The sequence below is a fragment of the Malaya genurostris genome, chromosome 3 (genome assembly GCF_030247185.1).
Source record: "Malaya genurostris strain Urasoe2022 chromosome 3, Malgen_1.1, whole genome shotgun sequence".
In the NCBI taxonomy this organism is placed as follows: domain Eukaryota; kingdom Metazoa; phylum Arthropoda; class Insecta; order Diptera; family Culicidae; genus Malaya; species Malaya genurostris.
The window spans coordinates 167852137-167877255 of NC_080572.1; the positions used below are offsets into that span (position 1 = coordinate 167852137).

The window sequence follows — 25119 nt, forward strand, 5'->3', positions numbered from 1 at the left end:
AAAAAGAAGTTTATGCGATGGCGTTGCTGAACTGAAGATTGATTTCGCCCCAAGCTGACAGGGTCTGCAATATAGAAAAGACAATCGCGACAGAAAAACTCTTTTCGGTAGTAGTGTGCCATCTAGTGGCTAGTAGTCATTAAGGTGTTACCATTTTTTCGGTCACAGGGCGCCATATAGCTGCAGATTACAGAAGCCAATTCAACCATTCATGTTGGTTGAAAACAACATTTTATTTTTCTAATTCAACTAAAAAATTAGTTGAATGAAGGAGTGTGCCTTAGCTAAGAAATAACAGCACGTTTAATTGGTGAATTCAACTAAAAAATAACCATTTCGACTAATATTTTGTTATTATTAGGGGAATGAGAATTACAAAATCTAAATTAGCAAAAGTAAGATTTTTTTAGTTGTCTCAAAAAGTAAAAAAACCAACTAATTTTTTCGCCAAAATGCTGATTTCGGTCTTTTAGTGTAATTAGGATTTTGTGAAAATAAAATAATTGCATTTCACTGCAGTCAAGAGGAGGTTCGTTACTCTTCCGAAATCAGACGACGTGCAAATTGATTTCAAGGCGGATAGTTCTTTACGAATGCTATCCGGCCGCTCCGGCTTATACGAAAAATCCAGATTGGTACAAACTTTTAGAACCAAGAAAAGTTTCCCCAAACACCAATATTGGCGGCTCCTGTGAGAAGCTGATGGAATTTCATTAAACTCTTTAGCAAAGTGTCTCTCACCAACAATTGGTGGTTCCAGTAAGGAACTGGTCATAGGCATAGGCGGGTGTATTTAGTGGACAATCCCAATTTCATACAAACCTGTTCTCTTCAACACGTAAATACAAAATTATAACTAAAAAATCACGAGATACTACCATCACTAGAATTATTACACTTGGAGCTAATTTGAACTATTATTTCTATCCCATCATATATAACATATCATAATCTAACTACTGTGCAGGTGTCTAGGAAGTCGTTAGAAAACAATCAAGATCTATAAAACTGCGACGGTGCAATCAAATAACCGCTTACCTTATCGCGAATTTCCTCCAACCGTTTGTCTAATTTCAGTTTACTCTCTTTCCGGAAAACAGGCACGCTCTGAGCAGAATTCATTGATGCGAAAGATGCTATCGTTGCCGGTGTGGAATACAACGAGCTCGGTGGAGAGGTTGCCAAATTACTATTCGTCATACAATCTCTCGCATTCTGACGTTGACTAGCTGGAATGCTCGCATGTGCTATCCGGGAATGTGTTTTACTAGTAGTTGAGCTGTCCCTTGGAGCCGAATGATTGAATTTATTTGCATAAAACGTACGCGATAGAAATTCCAAATTATGTAGCAAAACTTCACCTGTTTTCAACACGCTCGCCAGCATTTTATCATTGCAAGATAGACGGAATTTGTAACATTTAGATTCCAATCTGGAATCTATCTTGGCTTTGTGTCCATCCTCTAAGTTCAATAGCAACAAATCATTTTCTATTGTTTGCACTAAAATAGTAAGATTATCTCGGTGGCGAAAATGTTGATTTGTTTGCAATATTTCGAAATGGCCAAAGTGCAAATCAGACAGGGTCAGTGCTTTACATATTTGCCAGGATGTGCAACAGAGTATAATTATACAATTGTCCAAGCAATTAAGGATCAAAAACTTCCCGCTTCGGATGAATTGAACCGATTTTACATATCCATTTGAATTTTCATCGGTAATCATGCTTTGAATTAGTCGCTCAATTTCCCCATGAGAGCGGTCTCCTTTACACAGATTGTACTCCGTTGGTTGGCACCCGATAAACTCTGCTCTACACTGCCTCAAGTAGTTTGCTTTCAACTTCTTCACGTTCAGCTCTTTAATTAGTTGGAAATCGTATGTCCAGAGTTGAATCGTGCCATCAATTCCACAAGACATTAGCATGTTCTTCCTCGGTACCCAATGCAACTCATATAGGCGCTTCGTTTGGCTAGGTATTCCGTAATGTAATCTGTGCAGTTCGACAAAATTGTGTTTATCGTACAGCATGGCACAATCCACTGTAATTACTAGGAAAAGCGAACTTTTGGTTGAATAAGCGCATAGTTGGACATTTGCATTATCAGGTTTTGCTGATTTCGAAACAGTTTTCGTTTTCTGCGAAATTATTTTCTGGTTTGATTGACGCAGAAGGGGAGTTTTCTCGTACCAAGGCGGGAACTTTATAGATGCGATTCGGGTTTGATGAGCTTTTACACGAACTATCTCGTCATCAGAATCTAAGTTATTGAATGAAGAAAATGAAAATATCAGCATTGTATTTGCTAATTTGCTAGTGTGTTGCTTCGACGCATAGGTCAATTTTTTACAGAATTTACCGGACCTACTAATACAAAAATTCAACAAGTAAAACTGAATTCGTAAAAACGGCCAGAAAAAAATGACTGTTTTTATTTTGTATTGAAGTGTGAATAATTCGATTCTATTTGATCAATAAAATGTTTTTGCAAAAGTTTAAGATTATTGTATGATCTGCAATCGGTAGGTATAATTTTCTTATCTTTTCAATTTCCTCATGTAGAGAAGTTATTTTCTCTGAAATTAAACACCCAAACCTCCATTTACGATTTTCCCTCAAAACTCTTACACTATGGGTATTTCCAAACGGATCTAATGTGTAGGTACCGAAAAACGATGTCTGAGGTTGCACAGTGAGAAAAAATCTATGAAAACCCGCAAAGAATTCTGTAACTCATGAACTAATTGAGATAGGTCAACAAACTATAGTCACCAGAACGTTTCGTGCGGCCAGTGTAGGTTTCTCCATTCGATTCTCCAGACTATTTTACATAAGATAAGCTAGATTTAGCAAACTTGCAAAAAGTTTTACCAAGATTTAAGGACGATTTACAGTAAGGATCTCATGAAATGGAGGAATTGGGGTAAAATAGCCACCAAAACGTTTCGTGCGGCCAGTATAAGTTCTGGCATTCGATTTTACAGACTTTTCTACATAATATAAGATAGTTTTCGTATACTTTCAACGTGGTTCCCTTAAGACTTAAGGGTGATTTAGATGAAAATTTCACATATTGGAGGAATTGGGGTAAAATAGCCACCAAAACGTTTCGTACGGCCAGTATAAGTTCTGGTATTTGATTCTACAGACTTTTTACATAAGATAAGCTAGATTTAGTAAACTTTCAATAAGTTCTACCAAGATTTAAGGACGATTCACAATAAGATATCATGAAATGGAGGAAATGGGGTAAAAAAGCAACCAAAACGTTTCGTGAGGCCAGTGTACACTCTTCCATTCGATTCTCCAGACATTTTTACATGAAATCAAGCTATTTCAGTAGACCGCACTTTCTTTCTTTTCAAGTTACAGAACAAATACTACAGAAAACCCTAAAACTGCTGGGCATTTGGGGTTAAACGAGCAGAATGGTTATTCGTGCAGCCATTAAAAACCATTCCATTGAATTTCTTGGATTTTTCTTAATTAAGAAACACTCTTGTTTGTTTCCTTTTTCCATGATTCCCGATTTCTTTGCGGGTTTCCTGGGTTTTTTCCCACTGTGGGTTGCTTCGAAATTCAAGATGGCGACTTACATTTTACTGATATTCCTTGAGAGCCGTTACAATATGGATATCTTCGGAACGGATTTGATTATTAGGAGACGGGAAATAATGTTTAGGATCGTTTCGAAATCCAAGAGAGCGACCTCCGGTTTATAGACATCCATTCGAAACTCTTGTAATTGGAATGCTTTTGAAACAGTTTTGACTATAAGATGCAAACAAAAACAATGTTTAATGTTGTTCCGAAATCCATGCTGGCATCTAGTTTATCGATATTTTTTGAAAGCCCTTACAATATGGATTTTTTGAAGCAGGTTTGAAGAGCAGATACCGGAAAACAATGTTGCGCTTGTTTCTAAATTCAATATAACGACTTCCGGTCGATCGATATTCCCTAATAACCCATACAATATGCATATTTCCGGAAACGGTTTAATAAACAGATGTCAGAAAACGATGTTTTATTTATATATCGATTTTGATTAGTTCTCTTCGATAAGCATTAACTGGGAGAGACGGAAGATATGAAAAGACGGATAGGTATTCTAGATTGAATCATATAAGCATGATTAGAAGAAAGAATTGAATTCTATTTTACCTTCCCAAGTAGCAATCCGCAACTAGTTCTGATACGACTAAGTCCAAACTATGTTGAAACAAAAGCGCGAATATGTTTTTGCCTTTCTCGTATAGAATGGTTATGCAATCACTTGAAAAACCGACCAGTGAAAATATACCATTCGACTCAGTTCATCGAGCTGAGCAATGTATGTGTGTGTGTGTGTGTGTGTATGTGTGTGTGTATGTGTCAAATAATCTCACTAGGTTTTCTCGGAGATGGCTGAACCGATTTTGACAAACTAGGATTCAAATGAAAGGTCTCGTGGTCCCATACGGAATTCCTGAATTTCATCCGGATCCGACTTCCGGTTCCGGAATTATAGGGTAAAGTGTGTTCAATATTGTACACCGTCACTTAAACCGGCGAAACAAAACACGTAAAAAATTCTAAACTGGACTCTAAACTGTTATTTCCAATTTTAGGGTCAATTGAAAGGTCTTATGGTCCTACCAGAAATTACTGCATATTTTCGGATACAACAAACATTTAAATCGTAATTAAGAGTGCGTACTAGTAGAGTTTGTATGTCATGTTAATTGGTGGCCGTACGAACCGACTTCGATTATACCGGTTCTCGGGTTCCGGTGCCGGAAGTGCATATAATAGTGAACCCATTTCGTTCTCTTAAGAATGGCTTACGCAATCAAAGCACTGTTTTATTCTGTATGTTATGCATAAACAATCACTTGGTTTCTTTCAAAAATCGAAGAGAAAATTTTTGAATAGAATACCACAATATTATATGTACATGAGAAAGGTATCATTACACCACTAGGTGGATTAAAACAGGTTTTTTATTATTAATTTAATCGACAGATATATTATCAGGAACCATAATTCCAAAGTTTAGAAGTCGTACTCTGACTACTTCCAAAGTTCTTTGAATTTACACGCTCTCCACCAATCGAAGACAAGCTAAAACACGTCCACTCACAATAGCTGTCAAAAACTGACTGGGCATTCAAAAAAACACCACAAAAAAATAAAAAATCGAACATACGTAGCCCGCGAAAATACAAAATTCGCAAAACCTTTTGAACGAATATTAGAACGTCTATAAATGAATGGCTGAAAGCAAAAATCGTTTCTAAAGTTTCTAAAACCCGTTTAAGTGTTTTTGAATGCAAAAATCGGATAAAAACATTGAGAGCCAAAACCGGACATGGATTTTTCAATGCAAGAATCGTTTAAAAACATCTTTTCTGCAAGAACCGGACAAAATAACTTTGAATGCAAAAAAAACCGGAAAAAACTTAACCGGTTCTTCCAAAACAAATGCATTTATCCGGTTTTTGCATTCAAAGTTTTTACCGGCTGTCGCTGTGGACGAAGCATGGTTTGCTTGTTTGTTAAGGGCAACTTGATTTATGCTGCGTTCCCACAGCGGCAGTTTGTAAAAACTTTGAATGCAAAAATCGGATAAATATATTTGTTTTGGAAGAACCAATTAAGTTTTTGTCCGGTTTTTGCATTCAAAGTTATTTTGTCCGGTTCTTGCAGAAAAGATGGTTTTAAACGATTCTTGCATTGAAAAATCCATCTCCGGTTTTTGCTCTCAATGTTTTTCAAGTTTGAAAAAAAAAATCTTGACAGAATCTTATAAGTAATATGAGAAACGCATCATTACACCACTATATGGATTAAATAAGATTTTTCGTTCAGCGCTTGTATTGTCATTTCATTATCAAGTCAGCATTAAAGACATTTAAAACAAATTAGTTGGAGTTGTGCTTCTCAATAAACAGTGGAGTGATCCGCAAAATCATCCTAATTATAAGGACCGTTGTAAATTCATTGACCTTGACCTGTTAGCTGTTTGCCGCATAGATAGTACTGATTACTAATTATTACGATTACGAGCCTTTCTCCAGTATGTGTCATTTATTCAATGATTGCTCGAGTATGTTCACTTTAGCAGAGCAGTAAAGATAAAGTTACCGTTAGAGTGTTTCTGGTTACCCATAGCGTTTAGGGAGTGATTTGTGTGCAGAACAAATCGTTCATTTACATTTTTATATTCAAGAGATTGTAGTAATCATAATCAAGCGAATTTTAATTTGTAAAAAAACATTTTTCTGGAGATACAGAATTTTGAAAATCCAAAAATTTTCTAAAAATTTAAAATATGTCATGTTTACCTAAAAAATTACAAGGATCAGCCCCATGGGGTTGTTCGAGCCATTGATGTGGAACAAGGCAACCAAAATTCCGCAAATGCACCACTTTTAAATCCGCAAACGCACGAGAGTCTGCTTAGATTGATCTTTATTAGGAACCAACACCGAACACGCGAACCCAGAATATGACTCTATTTGTCGTGATTTGTATTTGTTTTTTAGCCGACGAAATTACATCAATAGCCCAAATGTTTGGAATTATATGTTTGTACATGCTTGCGATACGGATATCGACATTTAAGCTTCTCTTCGTCAAGCTTGTGTTCAAGTTTTGTCTGCAAGCAGTTATTTTTATAGCGTTTCTCTACCATTACTACCATTCTGCGATTTCGGTTGAAGCGATAAACTTTTTCTCATTATCAATCGATTTCATCTTATATAAATTAGAAACTGATCTTATGCACTCAAAATTTACCCTGGGGAAGTTGTCAATTTCTCAGGCGGAACGACATAATATGAAATTTCATCCGATCTTGCATGACACAAGATCAAAGCATACGAATTAAAGCTTCAAATCGTTTTATGGCACTTTTTGTCTTGCTGTCTAGCAACAACCTACCTCTAGCATGCTACGCTTAGGACTGAATCGTTAGCTATGCTTATATTTATAGCTTCGCGTGCTTCCAAGAGTTTCGCTTTTGCATCGATTGGCCAATCAGAGCGATGCTTTCCCTTTGATATATCGCTTACTCCTTCAAAACCGTCGACTATGGCAGGGAAATCCGGTATGCCGGAGATTTTTAGCAGACAAAATAGGACACTGCTAGCTATTCATCAACATTTCAATGACATACAATTAAAAATACATGGCTATGAGCATTCAAATCAATACGTAAAAATATTTCCAATCAAATGGTGACATAATAATAATAATTGATACAAAATTGACTGAGCTGTAATTGTTCAAAACCTGACCACATTTCTACGTGTATTTTTCTTGAGTTTCTAGTTTGCACCCGTATATAGAAAACAAAAACGTGTTCCACATTAAAAACTCAAATGATATCTTTCTTCAGGAAACTGAATTTAAGATTGGAAGCGACGATTTGCGACCCTTACACGAGTCAATGTTTTTTGTCATCACTCGAGATTTTGGCAATACTATTGCCAAATATTGTGATATTGTGATTAAAAAGGATCGTTTGAGTTCAAATGGGATTGACTAATTGATAACACACGGAACAAAAATTAATAGTAAAACTTACCATAATCAACAACATATAAGAATCCATGTTTATTGCCCAATGCAAGACGATCATTTTCTGGAATGCATTCAATTGTTGTAATATCCTCGACGCGTGTTTTAAGATGCCAATGGAACTCATTCGCTAAATCAAACACGAAAATATTTCCTCTACAATAATTATAGTGTTCTAGAAATGCACAAATTGAATAATATATTCTAGTACCTGTGATCGACTGTGATTAGTTTTTCATTATTCTGACTGAAGCACACATGAGTGAATCTTATTCGCAACACAAATCCGTTGTTGTTAATTGAATGATGAATGTAAAGAAGAGTTCTGCAAAAAATACGGATGAATTTTTTTATATCGTTTATTTATACCCGGCTTTAACCAATACGGATGATTCTTTCTATTTGTTCATTAAGGTCCATCTTAACCTAGAGTGTAACACATCATAACATAAAAAAAGAAACAACATTTTTTTAAAGAATCGATTTTTAAGTTACCTTTTGTAACGTAAAATTTAGAATACAAGTTTATTTTGCAGTGTATACTTTCTCCATACAGCCTTCGCAGGTACTTAAAACATTGCCGAATACACCAAATATATCTGACCAACCATTTTGGAAAATTTCCATGGAAGTTACGCTCAGGCCCAAGTGAGTCTTAAGTCAAAAAATAAATCGATGTTCGAATTCAAATGAAATTTCTTGTATTTAAACATACATATATACTAGGTATTCCGGTATAAGGCGAGCGTTTTTTTTTTTTCTTAGAATGAAATACCTATTTTGAATAGGAAAATTTAAAAAAAAATATATTCAATTGACCCCGATAGAAACGTTCGTCATTTGAAGCATACCAATCAGACAGCCAACACGTGACCCATCGATGAAAACAAGTGGCATGGTTCAAATTGCTTATTTGTTGTCTGTAGCGATTAGTATGAAGAGTTTTACCAGGTTTTAGAAGCTCATGATACATCACACCTTTCTGATGCCACCAAACGCAGAGCATTGCCGATCTGATTTTTCTGCGACCATAAACATCAGGTTTTTCCTGATTAACCCATGATTTTATTCCATTCAAGCTTCTTAAAATAAATCCATTTTTAGTAGCAATACGACGCAAAACTGATTATCTTTCGTGACTTAGAAGCAAAATTGTATTTTGGTTTTCCATTTGTCTTTCATTCAATTCGGTTTTCCATCTGTCTTTCATTCAATTCATGTGGCACTTATTTTTCACCCTTTGGGACCCATAGTTTTTAAACGATCATAAATTGAATAAATAAATGAAAGTTGTAAATTGATTGTTGTGCAACATTTAACATTGCTGCTATTCGCTTTTGACTAGAAGTAACATGTTCATTCAATATTACTTGCCAAACTTTTTTGAAGATTTTCCACGTTCTTCATTTCCCAAAATCATGATCTCTGAAACTTGTAAAACATCTTTTGTATGTTGCTTCTGATAGAGCATGATCACCACATACCTCAACAAACATTCGATGCGGCTCTGTAGATAGATTTTTTTAATTTTTGGATGTGTGTAGAAAAGTCTATGCATTCCACAAAAAATATAAGAATATAACAAAATTGAATTTTTATGATTGAAAATTGATTGTTTCACTATGTAATGGTTTTTATGATTTGTAGATAGAGGACGCTCCATGTTTTTTATTATTTGAAAATTTAGACCTCTTGTCGCAACGGTTATTGTACCAAAAGTCATCTCATTAGTGAAGCCACCATATTGTTTCTCCGATTATTCGACTTTGAATCAACGAATTGTAACACAATCATATACAGTATCTTTCTTCGGAACTGAGATGCAATACTGCTGAAAAAAATAGTTCGATACTGCTGTTATAGCAACGCAAAAGTTCGAAGCGATTGCATCTATTTTCATCTTACCCTTAAAGTCAATCTATCGAACAGCAATAGAAGATTTCACTCTAACTAATGGTTTTCATATATAAGATGACTACTGATGCTGAGATGAACGGCGGTACCGTTAACCTATAGAAAACAGTGAAGTGAAATTTTTCATTTATGAATTATAACTTTTCAAAAATTTCCAGTCCAGTCCAGTCTTGACTTTATGAACTAAATTTCGACATGAAATTTTCAAGATTATAACTCGAAAACGGAATTTTCAGGTTTGCTTATTTTTTTATGCGTTATGTGAAAAGACTAAATGTTTAAAAAAAAACCAACTTGCATAATACCTTTTTTATCATTCCACATGTGTTTTTTGCATGAATATTCTTCGGTGTTTTTACTTTTCGTGATATTATTTTATTGACCGTCGTTTTAAATGACAGTTTGAAGTTTCAGTCACTCATTACCCTGTAATTTCCGAAATGCAAGTTGAATCAAACAATCTTTTTTAATCCTTCTAGTGTACAATACTGTACGCTTAAACATGGTTGAAATTCGTCTCGTCATCCGCTCGACGAGTAGTCATCTGGTCGGTGTGCAGTGCGGCGCTGTATTTAAAATATGTGTTCACTGCATTGCAATTCGCTATTAATTTTGGTTCACCGGTGAGCGATGGGGTTGCAGAAAACGCTGTACTTTTAGAGTAGGCTCAGATTCACCGTAATTTTAAACGCTTCTAATCAGATGATTTGAAGATGGGTTTATATTATTCTTCGATGAACATTAGAATAAGTTCTAACTGCAAATGACAGATTCTTTTTGTTTGCTCTCTCTTTCGATGATTACAATACTTTTAGCAATCTATCTAACTATTTGCAGATAATAATAACGAACACTATCATCTATTAATCTGCACTGAAAAAGCTATCGAAAAATACAAGAATATTTCGGAATAATTAAAAGAGAAAGTAAACAAAGGGAAACTGTTATTTGCACTTTGGACCAGTGTTGCGAAAATATCAAATTATCAAATTTCACCGCTGAGAAAAATCATGCCCGATTTTAGGCGTCGGTTATTACTCTCCGTAAAATCAACGATGATTATGATCACTCGAACCCTGAGAGAAAACTATGGTACAATCATATTTTTGTTTTACTGTGACTGACTATGAGCTTCGAAATAAACTGATAAGGTTGTGTTTAATTCCGATTTGAAGGTAGTTTCAACAAATATTTGTTTAGAACAATTATAATTATGGTTGTTTCAGTTTAACAACTGGAAACTCTTTGGTGAATTCAACCATACTCTACAACTAATTTAAAACAAAGTTTGAATTACATCAACTGAGATTTTTTTTAAATGACCAGCAAAATTGTGAAGGCAATCATCACTTCTTTTTGATTCAATAAACAAATTTGTTCAAATGAAATAAGAAATTTTGAACCACATATAGGGACCGTGCACGATAACAAGTAGCGCCATTAGTGGCGAATAGGCGAAAAAACTCTACCATAGCTTCACACTGTTACCATATGTTCACGCTGAATAAAATAGTCAAAAACCTGTTTTAATACAACATGGTGGTGTAATGATCCTTTTCTCACATCAGTCATATTCTCATTTATAATACTGTGGTATACTATTAAAAATATTTCTCTCCGATTCATAAAATAAACCAAAGAGATTGTTTGTGCATTAACTAGTACAACCTACAGAATGGAACAGTTCTCTGACATCGATGAGAAAACGAAGTGAGTTCCACTATTGTAGGTATTTCGGGCACTGGAACCCGAAAACGTATAATCGAAGTTGGTTCGTATGGCCATCAACTAACATGATTTTAATTGCAACCGAGAAATATGTTTAATTTTCGGTAGGAGCATAAAATCATTCATTTGAACCTAAGATTAGAAATACCGAACTAAGTGTAAAAGTAAGTGGAATCCTTTTTTGAATGTATGACTATTATCTGCCGTTATCATTCGAAAACCGGGAATACTTTCGAGACCAATTTAGAAAACTTTTTACTTTTTTCGTTTGGACTCTTGAAGTGACGGTACACAATTTTTAACACACTTTGCCCTATCATTCAAGAATTCCGTGTAGAACCATGAGACCTTTCATTTGAATCTAAATTGGTCAACATCGATTAAGTCATTTTCGAGAAACACACACACAGATACATTGCTCAGTTCGACGAACTGAGTTGAATGGCATATGACACTTGGCCAATTTTTACTAATCGATTTTCAAGTGATTGTATAACCTTTCTATATGAGAAAGGCAAAACAGTTCAGCGTTTCAATAAAATGATTATTTGTTGTTAGTTTCGTGACTCGTATTTTTAATATACGTCAAACTGGGTATTCGTGAGTTTGCAAGCATTTTTACGATTGCAATTTATTTTCTTCCTCCATTCTAAAAGTATGGACCATCCTGCGAATTATTTGAACTTTTAGTTAAAACTTGACAGTCGGGCAGTTATTTTTTATCGAGTAGTTAAATTTATCTAAATCTGCGGCCCATTTCAAAGTTCGACGGATGGAAAGTTTTTTGGGTCTATTTTGCTCTAGAAATAAAGTAATAGCGAGTGGTGTAATAATTGCTATTCAGCGAAAGTAAGAATAACTTCAAGATAAACTTACTTCATTTAAAAAATATTTAAACTTTTTATTGGGGTATTTTCTATGAGTGAATGTATTAAAAGAAATTACACAGAAGCAATTTTTACTAAAGGTCTGAAATTAGAATGTTTTAGCAAGATATATTTCAGTGTTTCCAGACAAGTCGATTAAAAAATCATTTATTGTGCTGAGAATATCGTTTGAGTGTTTGAGTTTAAGTGAATATGACAAATCTCGGTTGATTTTTCATTAGGGCGTTTAAGCAAATGGCAGTTTCTCTTTAATCACTCTCTCTTTCGATTATTGTGATGTAACTAAAAAATCCAACTGCAATGACAGAAAATGACGTGGCCGTATTTAGATACAGAATGAATAATTCGACTCAAAATTTAATAGTCAGTCGATATTGAACAATCGTTCGCACCACACGCGAATAGTTCCAGGGTTCGGAAAAAATCCACAGAGAAAATACGCTAGAAAGTATTTTCAAACTCAGTTTACATGTTTTGCTATGGTAGCATTATTTTTTCCACTCGCCGCCTCGTGCGCTGTCGTCGCCGGGCCACTAAACCACGCCCTCGTGCACGGTCCCTATAGCGCTATATTTTCGGGTAAAGGAAATATTTTTTTTTCGTTTTTGCCTTTCTCATATAGAAAGGCTATGCAATCACTGTGAAAATCGACTTTTTAACCGAGGCCCGGAGGGCCGAATGTCATATACCTTCGACTCAGCTCGACGAACTGAGCAAATGTCTCTATGTGTGTGTGTGTGTGTATGTGTGTGTGTGTGTGTGTGTATGTAACACAAATATGCACTCACTTTTCTCAGTGATGACTGAACCGATTTTCACAAACAAAGATTCAAAAGAAAAGGTCTCATAGTTCCATAGCCTGCTATTGAATTTCATTCCGATCCGACTTCCGGTTCCGGAGATGATATGTACCAAAAAAAATGAAAAAATATGCACTCACTTTTTTCAGAGATATCAGGTGTACAACTTTGCTTCCGCCATTTTCCGATAGGTGGCTGTACCGGCTGAGGCTGGTTAAAATACATAGGATGATTATGCCTTTAAAGTGAGTGTGTACAGTGCCTAACGAATTGTCATCGCCGTTTTAGTGACAGTTGTTCTTGTTTTCGTATTATTCACGCTCGAAATTGTCTGTTTATGTGCCCAATTCTCGCCATTTGCGGGAAGTTTTACTTTTCTATTACAATTCGAAAAAAATGCAACTGAAGCGCATCGAATGCTTTCAGAAACTTACGGTGATGCTGCTCTGAGTAAAGTAACGTGTCGGGAGTGGTTTCAACGTTTTAAAAATGGTGATTTCGATGTCGAAGGCAAACATGATGGTGGAAGAGAAAAAACCTTCAAAGATGAACAACAATCTACCACGAGCTCTTAAAACCAGGTAAAACCATCACATTGATCGCTACCGCGCGCTTAAAAAAATCGGCCACAGTATCAAAAGCGACATAACAAAGTCATCCTCCAACACGACAATGCTCGGCCTCACGTCGCAAAAGTGATCAAAAAGCGCCTGGAAACGCTGAAATGGGAAGTCTTGCCCCACCCGCCGTATTCGCCAGATGTCACCCCTTCTTACTTCCTCCTATTCCGTTGGATGGCACACGGCCTGGCAGATCAACATTTTCAATCCTTCGAGGAGTTGGAAAAATAGATTGCTTCATGGATAGGACTCCTTTTTTCGAGCCGGGATCAGAAAATTTACGGAAAGATGGGAGAAAGTTGTCGCTAGCGACGGACAATACTTTGAATAATACATCTGTAAGCACTTTTTCGCAATAAAGCTTTAAATGTTGGAAAAAACGGCGGAAGCAAAGTTGTACACCTAACAGCTGAACCGATTTTCACAAACTAAGATTCAAATAAAAGGTATTATGGTCCCATAGCTTGCTATTGAATTTCATTTGAATGTGACTTCCGGTTCCGAAGTTATATGGTAATATGTGAAAATTTGAGAAAAAGTTTACACTCAATTATCTCTGAAACAACTCAACCGATTTTTGCAAACTAGGATTCAAAAAAAAGGTCTTGTAATATCCTAAATATTTTTGGAACATTTTATCAGGATCCGACTTCCGGTTTCGGAACTAAAGCGTGATAAGTGGAAAATTACCAATTTTATTAGTATTTTTCCACGAACGATGGTTAAAACAGGTACAAATCCCATAAAACTGTCTGATAAATTCATCTAGTTTGCAGAGCTTGTGGGCATCACAATTTAATTCGGCACTACTGGTCCCCTCTTTTCCTGTTCCGTGAGCACCGAAAGTGGAGAAGAAAAACTCCTAAAACTAAATTCACTTCGATTTCTCTGCGATGCTTGAACCGATTTTCACAAATCTTGATTTGAATTAAAGTTCATACTGTCTTTAAACCTACTGTGAAATTTCATCCGGATCCAACTTCCGGTTCCGCAGTTGCATGGCGATGAGCGTCAAAGTTTTCAAATCACCATATAGAGTGACAATATGTAAAACACCGAAAGAACAAAACGAACAAGGCGTGCTTTGTTCTATTTCGTACACGTTGTGTAGTGATGTCAATAATTATAATAATAATAATAATAATAATAATAATAATAATAATAATAAAAATAATAATCGTATTACATGTTTTATGCTGTTTAGCTTGACTTACATATGCGGAAGTAACAGAAACGCAGGTTCGTTTCATTTGTTAGATTTCGTGTAATTGGTTTAATCGAAATAGAGCATGAGATAGTAAGTATAGGTTTGACTACGTTCAAAACTGTTCCAATTTGTAGGTCATATTTGTTGGTCGTAAACGAACCAACTTCGGCTATTCCGTTTATCTGAGTCCGGTTACGGAAGAATTGGAAATAGTAATCAACAATTGCAAAAAGGATCTCACTTACTTTTCTTGGATATGGCCTAATCGATTTTCACAAACTTATAGGTTCAAAAGAAAAGTCTTACAGTTTCATACGGAATTCCTTAATTTGTTGTGAATACTACTTTCGGTTCCGGAACTATAGGGTAAACAGGTTTTATAGAGTTTGTGAGATTAGGTCCGAATAAATTATCCTATTTCTATTCAATAAACAGTTGTTTTTGCGAATTTCACGATTATATTTATGATGTAATGAGTAATATGAGAAAGGCATCATTACACCACTAGGTGGATTAAAACAGGTTTTTTCCCACAAAAAAAATACATTGCTTTAAGTTTTGTAATTCCATGGTCGTAAATATGTGATCCCTTCTAACTTATGTAAATCTATAACAATGTATTCAATGTCAAATACTAGTGCTGGTCTTGCACAACGCTTATTTCACGTCATATTTCCGTTATTTTGAAAATATCGATGGTATCACGACATGCACTAAAAAATGTCCCTCTTTTATATAGTACTAGCTGAATTACCCGGCGTTGCTCGGAATTGTTTCGTGAAGGCAAGGCCGCAAAAAAAACTCAAGAAATTGTCCTGCCAATCAAAATAATCAGATCGTAGTGAAACATAACTTTGACGACAACCCGATAGAACAATACTCCGTACATGTTCAGATTGCGCACGACCGGTGTCCTATCTCAAATCTCACAATAATCATAATTTTTACGGTATACTCGTAAAATCGGGTCGGTTTATGTTGGATTCCGTTTGACTCAAAAAACCTTTCTATAAATAACTTCTTAGTAACCTCTGAGTTCCAAAAAGTATATGTGCTCGTAACGTATTTGACTTAACATTCCTCGTCACATCCAATCTACAATACCTTATACCATGTTCATATTAGCGCTGATATCACTTGATATACCGAGATGATATGCATATCACGTGGGAGTGTTCACATATGATCGAAATGATATCGTTTGACAATCAAATTGTCATATTGAATGTTCCCATTAGGAGTAAGATCACTAATATTGCTTTTCTCTCCTACAATTCAATCAATAATTGAAGTCTTGCAATTAATGGTTTCCGAACCCCAGTCTTCGTTGAAAAATTTGGTATTATAATAATTGTTTATTGTCACGCTCAAAATGACGTTCATAAATGAGTGCGTTCAATGCCATTATCCGTGTTGCTAGTTGCGATTTTTGACAACTCGACATGATATCGTACATAAAATCCCGGATATCATGCCAAAATGGTGATACGCGTTGACATAAAATTGTATGAGATATCAAGTGATATCGCACATGATATCATCGGATATCAAGTATATCCGTATATCACTTGATATCAGCACTAATGTGAACATACTATTAGGCTTTCATGGTTATAAACTACTACCTCTAAAAATTCTTATGACATCATTATTTCCATTATTTCCACATAATCGCTTACGATTGTGATAACGATTATTTTATAACGAAAGGCTGACTGTCTGGAAAAACAATTATTCAAGAAATTAGTAGAAAATTATCGATTGTGTACAGAAACGTTTACCTTAGCTTTAGATAGTTTTCGAATAACTTTTCCCGATTTAACAGTTACATCCGCTACCAAAACTGGGTCCCGTTTTACGATGAAATCCTTCCGTTTGTCAAATATTGCGCTTGCAGAAAAAAATCAGAAGCGACGTCTCTCTCGCCTGATTATATCCCTCCAGCGAAGTTCATTGTACACCAATGCTATGTAGACTGCCATGCAATACATTAATCATTCATAATTTTTCGAAATTTCACTACCTTGTAACATTCAGCCTCAAACCCATTGGTTCCTAAACATACATTATCAACATAAAGTGCATACAGAAAGTGATACTCCTTTGTTACGTGCTCCGTTAGCGGAGGCAAGAAAATTTATTCATTTAAAACACGTGGTTTATAATCAAGACAACAAAATACACATGATGTAACATGGTTCTATCAGTTGGTGAATAGCAAATGACAGTTCAACTGACGTCGCTCGGAATCGTCGCTGCGCTGAACTTTCCAGCGAATTGCAGGTTAGCTGCTGCAGCGACAATAGCATGGACTATTTTTGCGGGAACTCGGGACGTCAAAACCAATTTTTGTTAATTGATAATCGTCTGATTTGCGGAGAGTCGGAAATAATTAATCGTTTCTCAAGCTTCGATATTTCATACATTCTTAACAGACTAGTTGATAGGTCCATTTCCGTACTACACCTGGCCATTCATCCTCATGGTGTCTGATCTAGGTCTTCTCTTGATGATAAGCCAAATTCGATCCTTTCGGCGACTCAAATGTATCGTATGACTGACTTAAGTCCCGTCCGATTCAACAGAAATAGCTGAAAAGCTTAAATAAACTATTCGGAACTCGATCGAAATTGTCCTGACTCAATAAGCATTACGGGGTGAAAGGTGCCATAACCTCATTGTACTTTTTCATGCTCGAGAACGGCTCAAATTACATTTTTTTTATCTCAACATATTGTAGCTCAATGCAATCCGGTATCCGCCTTCTAAAAGAATTCCATGATTGAGAAAAACACCTTGCATAGTTCCATTCACACTTTACACAGTATATAATCACTTCAATAGCAATGCAAACGAAGGTGGAACGAAAATTAAGCACAGCCGAAAAGAAGCGATGACAGCAACTGAAAAATTATTTTCTTCTGACTTATTCTTCAGGTTGGTTGATTCAAAGGGATATTTTCAATTGAACTGATTTAAAATGTGTATCATCCAACAAGCTGAATTTTGGTTGGGACAACCTTGAATATGATGGAAAATAACAATTTTTAAGGTAATATCAAACATCTTTAATCTTTTTTTTTCCTTTATGGGCTACTCTGGCAGAGGGGGGTGGGTACAACGATCTGCACTTTCGATACCGGACGAACTAGGCTATAGTGCCCAAATGAACACTAGTAACGAAGGAGGAAATCCTTCAGCATGTAACCCAAGCGACAGATTCCTTTACGGCTATCAATTTGCAACGAAAGATACGAATATCTTCTATTGCAAGTTCGCCAGAGAATTTGTCACTTGGGCAGGAAGTGTATGCTTCACCCTGTAACCAGTCAATCATTGAGTCGTGGGTCTGTATCGTATTGGTATTTGTCATCCTATCAACTGCTTCTGTGTCTTAAATGTCCTCGTCGATGAAACTTTGCAAAGTTTCGCATTGTATCCGCTTCGGTCTTGGCCCTGCTTTCCTATATAGTCTTTTATGTCTCAAGCTGTACAAACGATTATTACTTTAAAGTTCCTAAATCAATGTAGATATGTTTGGTCTACTAACACTATCCAATCTAATCTATTCTGGTTGTTTTTATCTTTGTCGATGTTACGTTACGTTTCCTTTTGCCCCATTGCATTGATTTTTACTATACCGGAGAAACCTGTTAATTTCACAAGCTAATAGATTATCAAGAATAAAGGAATAATAATAAGATTAATAATAATAATAATTACAATAATAATAATAAAATAAAATCGTAGTGCATTTTACTTACCAAAAGTTAGGTAATTACATAATTTACCTATTTTTCTTCATTTTCTTGAGTACATTCTAGGGTCTTTTTCTTGGTCTTAAATCTTCGATGATAATCCTTTATTTCAACAGGCTCGTTTTTCGTCAAGAAAATAAAATAAAGTGAGCTTGTTAAATTATATAATGTAAGGATGCGCATTTAACACTATAATGGAAGGGTTGCTTAAAATTCTGTTATCTTTTTTTAATTCTTCATTTAACGATATATGCACTAAGGCACACTGCACTAGCTTTTATTTATTCTGTCACAGTTTCTATTATTGACTAGCGACTCTTCCAATCATTTTGACTGCTTTTGAGCAATTTAGGTCTATACTAAGTTTTGGGCCTTCTAGTGTTGAGCACGCATCCAGGAAACAAGAACTACATGTATTTCATAAAGAAATACTAGGTGTGATTGTATGAAATGGTCCACGTGAACCGTTCTCTTCCAGAAACACACATCTCACACTCTTAGTTAGAAGGTGACATCTGTGCCCAAGTTGGAGAAATCTAAGTACATTCAAACCTTTGTAGTGCTTTCGGATTAATAACCAAAGTGGTTGACTGGTTTTTCAATAATGAATGTGTATTTTCATTTCTACTTATCTCTAGCCGTACAATTATTCTTACCGTAACTTATCGTTTCCTACCGGACGTACCTGGAGCGGGAGAAATCGGAAAAACTATAGAGAGGGAGAGAATGTCATGCTAATGGAGAAGGACTGGTAAAAACGTTCACAGCTGTGGCCCAGCTGTGATGTCATAGATTTGGTTATCGACCTCCGCTTTATGCAGGGCAAGCAATCACGAAATATATTGCTAGCTGCCTGCGCGGTGGACTTAGGTCGAGGTAAATGCGAACGCGCATTTCTGTAAGGTGTATGACCGGGATATCCAAATACGTGGAAATGTCGTATTTGGTTTGGGATTGAATGTAAACTGTACTTAGAATGGATCATGCTAGGATGGGATAATATGTTATATTACACCTTCACCCTTCGGGAGATGAATGTAACGAAGTGGAATTCATCTAAAACTTTCCTCCAAGTACGTCATTTTGTTATAATGATGATTAGTTACTGCCTAAGTATACAATGTTTATTGTTTAATTAGTCTATTTTTGTGTACTAAATATGATTGTTTTGAGATTGTATGTTCTATTTCACAATTTGGCTCCAAAATGTTTTTAACTCTATAAGGTCCAGAATAAAAGGAATCTAACTTACGCCTGTTTTCATTTTTGAGGTATACTGTGTCATTTTTGTTTATTGATAATGGATTTATATTTTTGTTGAGGATATCCTGTCTAAATTCCTTTTTTGCTAATAATCTTTGCTTTGCTGTTTCGTGGGATAATTGCATTTTATATCTCATTTCTTTACTGTACTGCTCAAAATTATAAATTGGATCTATTTTGTTTTTGCTGTATATCTCCTGTGGGAGTTTCGGTTTTACGCCAAACACTAGTTCATACGGTGTATAGCCATGATCTGTATGTGGTGTAGAATTATAAGTAAAAGCATAAAATTGTAACCATTCATCCCAGTCAGATTGGTGCTGGTTGACAAAGGATCGCAGATATTCGTTTAGACATCTGTGATTCCTCTCCAATGAGCCAATTGTCTGCGGATGATAGGCTGTTGAGAAAGTTTGTTTGATGTTTAAATATTTACAGATTTGATCTAGTACTTCGTTTTTGTACTCTGTACCTTGATCTGTTTTTAATTCTAAAAATTTACCATATATTAGTATAAAATATTTCCACCAAAGTTTTTGCTATTATGTTAGCTTCTTTAGTAGGTATTGGTGCATAAACTACGTATTTCGTTAGTTCGCATTGCATTGTTAATGCGTACCGGTTATTTTTGTTTGTCTTTGGTAGTGGTCCGATTGTATCGATTGCCACTATTTCGAACGGTTTTGATGGTGTAGCTGTAATTAGTGTGTTCTCTTTAGTATTTTTAGTTATTTTATTCAATTTGCACAATTCACAGGCCTTGATGAATTGTGAAATTGACTGTTTCATTTTTCTCCAGACATAAATTTCTCTTAGTTTGAGGTATAGTCTATGCTGTCCTATATGTCCACCTGTTGGCGTTTCATGGTGCCTTTTCAATATTTCATTTACCTTGCAAAGATCACTAATGAAAATTGCTGGTTTGAAAATTATAATTTGCATGGCTTTTAATGTTTTATTACTCACTTGTTTGAGTACTTCCATGGGAATTAGTTTAAATATTTCGTCTTCTTGAGACAGCGCAATTTTATTTATTTGAAGTTTTTTCATATCTTCTTCAATGTCCGAAAGAGCAAAGCTAATTTGACTTTCATTATTAATTTTATATTCATACTTCAGTATGCCTTTATTTAGTTTATTGTTTCTTATTTCCTTTGCTTTAATATAAATTGAAAATGTTATGCAATTTTTTTCGATTATTGTGCTGATTTTGGCTAATTTTTTTGTTTCTGATTGGTTTTCGGTGGTGTACATCGCAAGTTGATCAGGCTTGGTTTCACACTCCTCATTTTTTCCAATCGGTTTGGATCTTTGACTTCGTGTCATTGATCGCGTATTCACTATTAGAATCGACTTTTGTTTAAGTTCATCAGAGGTAACGACAACACGTGACAACGCGTCCGCTCCCACGTTATCCTTACCCTTAATATACTGTATTTCAAAATCGAATTCACTTAGATCTAGTCGCATTCTAGTCAGCTTCGACGTTGGGTCTTTCATGCCGAAAAGGTATACTAGTGGTCTATGATCCGTTTTTACTATAAATTTTGTACCGTACAAGTATGATTTGAAGTAGTTAATAGCCCAATGAATAGCTGTTAACTCCTTTAGAATTACGGCTTTATTTTTTTCGCCTGGGGTAAAAATTTTACTGGCGAATGCAATTGGAAGTTCATCTCCATCTATGTTTTGAGATAAAACTGCTCCACAACCAATGTCTGAAGCATCAGTGGTTAAAATAAAAGTTTTCGTGAAGTCTGGGAATTGCAGTATAATTGGAGACATTAAATATTGTTTTAGAGTATAGAATGCGTTTTGACATTGTGGTGACCAAATGAATTGATGGTTCTTTTTCAGTAACTGGTGTAATGGATGAGCTATGATCGAAAAATTCGGAACAAATTTACGATAGTAGTTGCAAAATGCTACGAATCGTCGCACTTCGTCACTATTTGTTGATACTGGGTAATTTTTTATTGCTTCAAATTTTGAATCGTCTGGCAAAATGCCTTTATCGGTTATTTTATGTCCCAAGTATATTACTTCACTTCTAAAAAATTTGCATTTACTTGCATTCAATTTTAAGTTATATTTTCTAAGTCGTTCAAATACCTTTATTAAATTCGATAAATGATGTTTAATTGAGCATCCTGTTACAATGATATCATCAATGTAGACGAAAGCCATTTCTGGTGTCAGACCAGCCATAGCGATTGTCATCATCCTTTGAAAGCTATTCGGGCTGACATTTAGTCCAAATGGCAATCTTGTAAATTGAAAATGACCTGTCTGGGTCGAGAATGCAGTGTATGGTATCTGATGAAATCCGGACATCAGATCCAGTGTGCTAAAAAATTTTGCTCTGCCAAGTTGATCTAGAATAGTATCAATTCTTGGTAGCGGAAATTTATCCGCGAGAAGTTTTTTATTTAGCTGTCTGAAGTCAACAACTAAACGCCATTTTTTTGAGTTATCCTCACCTTTCTTTGGTACTAGTAGGATGGGATTATTATAAGAAGATATGGAAGGCTCGATAATCTTTTCGTTTAGCATTTTATATACCTGCCCATCGATTTCGTTTTTCTGCGAATGAATCATTTTATAGTTAGGGATATAGACTGGTACGTTATCAGTCAGTTCTATATCCTGGGTATAAAAATTGTTGGTAGTAAGTGGCTCATTTTGTAGACAGAAAATGTCGTTGTAATTGTTTATAAGTTTTTTGAAATCGTTTGCTGCGTAGAATGGTACATCCGACTTTTCTATGCTTTTTAAAATTTCATTTGTACGTTGCTCTTTGTTGTTATCGCCTAAATTTGTTTTCAAGTGTTTATAATTTTCTAAAGGTTCTAGTTTTAGGTTGAGATTATTGGTGCTTAAATTAACGGTTGAGTCTGTGGTGTTCAAAATTTTAATAAAAGTGTTTTCTGGTGATATGATAGTACTTCCACAGAACACACCAGGGGTCAATTCCTGTGAAACTATTATCATATCTTTGTTAATTTTGAGATTGTGAAGTTGTCTTATTACTTCACACCTTGGTGGTATAATATATTTTTGGTAAATTGTATCTTCAATTGGTAATGAAATAATATTATTATAAATTTTGAAATTTAGCATCCAACATTCGTAATCAATGATGCACTTATGAGAAGACAGGAAATCTCTTCCTAAAATGCCATCAGTTAGAATTGGAAAGTTGTTATCTACTATGTGAAAAGTGTGGTTGGTAACAAGTCCATTGCCAAAATTTAATTCTGTTGTGGTTGTTGCCAAGGTTTCGGTTGAAATGTTTGTTATGCCCGTAATTTTTATTTTATTATTAGCGTCTAGTGGGTGGTTATTATTTACTTTGTTGATTTTTATGACGGAAATGTCCGCTCCGGAATCTAATAAAAAGTTGCACAATGAATTAGCCATTTGTACATAAATTTTTACAAAATTTGATGCACAGATGTTCATTGAATAAATCTTCCTAAAAAATTTTGTGGTGGTGTTTGAGCATTGTTAGAATTATTCGGAATAACAGTAATATTACCGTTAGGTTGTGCATTCGGGGCTGCATGTTGATTATTCGGTTGTTCTGGTTGTACGAGGAGCATTCGAGGGTTTCGATTATTATAAGCTCCGCGACTGTAACCTCTGTTATTGTAATTATGCCAGTTTTGTCTGTTTGAATTAAAATTGTTTCGGTATGTGTTGCGGTAGTTTTGGTGTCCTCTGGAAATAGTTCTGCTATTATTATAGTTATTGTAATGTCCGGGGTGCCCATTGCGATGTGAGTATTGTCCACCAGACGTATTTGGTCTTCCACGCCCGCGACTAGTGTGTCGTGTGGTAAAAATTTGAGCAGCGTTGCTCGTTTCTGTAGTGTTCTCTCTTACCTTTTGGGTTGCTGCATTAATGTCAGCAAAATTGCCCGCTTTTAGTATGATTTTTATTTCGTGGGACGTTACTCCTTTAATAAGAGAGTTCAGTCCGCTTTTGGTTGCTAACGAATTAGCCGTCTGCTCTGGGACTCCCTGAGCTAGATAGGTACATTTTAGCCGTAATGTAAGGTTTTCAATTTCTTCGCATAATTCACTGGTTTAGTGCTTTTCACCTGATTCAATTTAGCTACTATGGAGTCCGGGGACTCACTTACTTTACAGCGTCTTTCGACGTCGTCTGCTAACGCTTGTAGCGTATCGCAGTTTCCTAGTCCTAGCCGCGCTTTACCGGTTAGTCTAGTTTTAACGAATTTTAATGCCGTTGCTAGTTGGTTTGCTGGTGTCAATTCAGCCAGTAAACTTACGGCGTCTGTAAACGATGATAATGAGTCTGCAGAGCCATCGTACATGGGTACGATGGCAGTCGCCTGCTTCACGTCAAATATTGCGTCGGTCATTGTCTTCATTTTGTTTGATTCTATACCTAGACTACTTACAATAATTTATAAAAAATAAAGAGACATAAAACTCTTTAATTTTTCACTTCTTTCCCTTATTGTTAAATTAGTAGTAAATCACACACATTGTTTTTTTCTTTATGATTTCGCTGTTATTCTTTCTGGTGTTTTATTATCATTGTATTATCCTATCCTAGTGCTTTGCTTGTTTATCTCATATTATGCTTTTGTTTATACTGTCCGACAAAGAAAACGGTTTTGTTCAGCAAATCAATGATCGAAATCTGCATCGTATTTCAGCTGTTTTCTCTGAATAATGAATACAATTACGGATGATAATAATAGTAGAGTAAGTTATGCGTTTCATTTCTTCCTTTTTGCCACCAAAAATGGTCTATGATTAAACCTTAATCATTCACATTGTGTTAAATTTTACACATTTTCTTGTCCGTCTTGTTTCGACATTACAACCCACATTGCTCATGCTCATATCCTATGACTTTATTTCATCTCGTGTGCCATCGAAGAGTGTGAAAGGAGTTCCCCTGTTACATACAAGTTTTCAATTTTGTTGTCACGTTTCCTTCTTCAATAGTTGGAAAGATGCTCTGAAGGCTGGAAAATTTTTCTTTATTGATTTCGTCCCGTAGGACCACTGTTCCCTCATTGGGTAAGATTTTTTTTTTGTATTTTGTCCCGTAGGACCACTGTTCCCTGATGGGTAGAGTTTTTTTGTTTTTTTTAACAGCCACACACAGTTACACACGGTCTATGTTGGCAATGGATCGTGCCGCTTTTATGGCTTGTTGCCTCATTACTCTCCTCATCAGCATATGAGCTGAGAAAAACAGTTGAATGGTAACCATTGCCAGTATTAGTGTTAACTTGAGTTCGTTTGACTCGTGAAACTCTGTGTGCATCGACAGCTCATTTAGAACATTCACCTGCGCATCTCCACTTTGATGTGTTTGTTTAGATTTACTACTTCCCA

General features: G+C 35.5%; 1 protein-coding gene across 1 annotated transcript in view; it reads right to left on the reverse strand.

Moving 5' to 3' along the window:
• The window catches only part of LOC131434095 (TBC1 domain family member 31), a 34277-nt gene extending 10149 nt beyond the window's left edge, over positions 1-24128 (reverse strand). The window contains exons 1-5 of the mRNA XM_058600741.1: positions 23886-24128; positions 19135-19163; positions 7776-7889; positions 7572-7720; positions 1039-2261 (exon numbers count right to left, since the gene is read on the reverse strand). Coding sequence (XP_058456724.1) covers positions 1039-2261; positions 7572-7720; positions 7776-7889; positions 19135-19163; positions 23886-24128 — 1758 coding nt within the window. The remainder of the gene's footprint in view (positions 1-1038; positions 2262-7571; positions 7721-7775; positions 7890-19134; positions 19164-23885) is intronic.
• Positions 24129-25119: the final 991 nt, after the last annotated feature.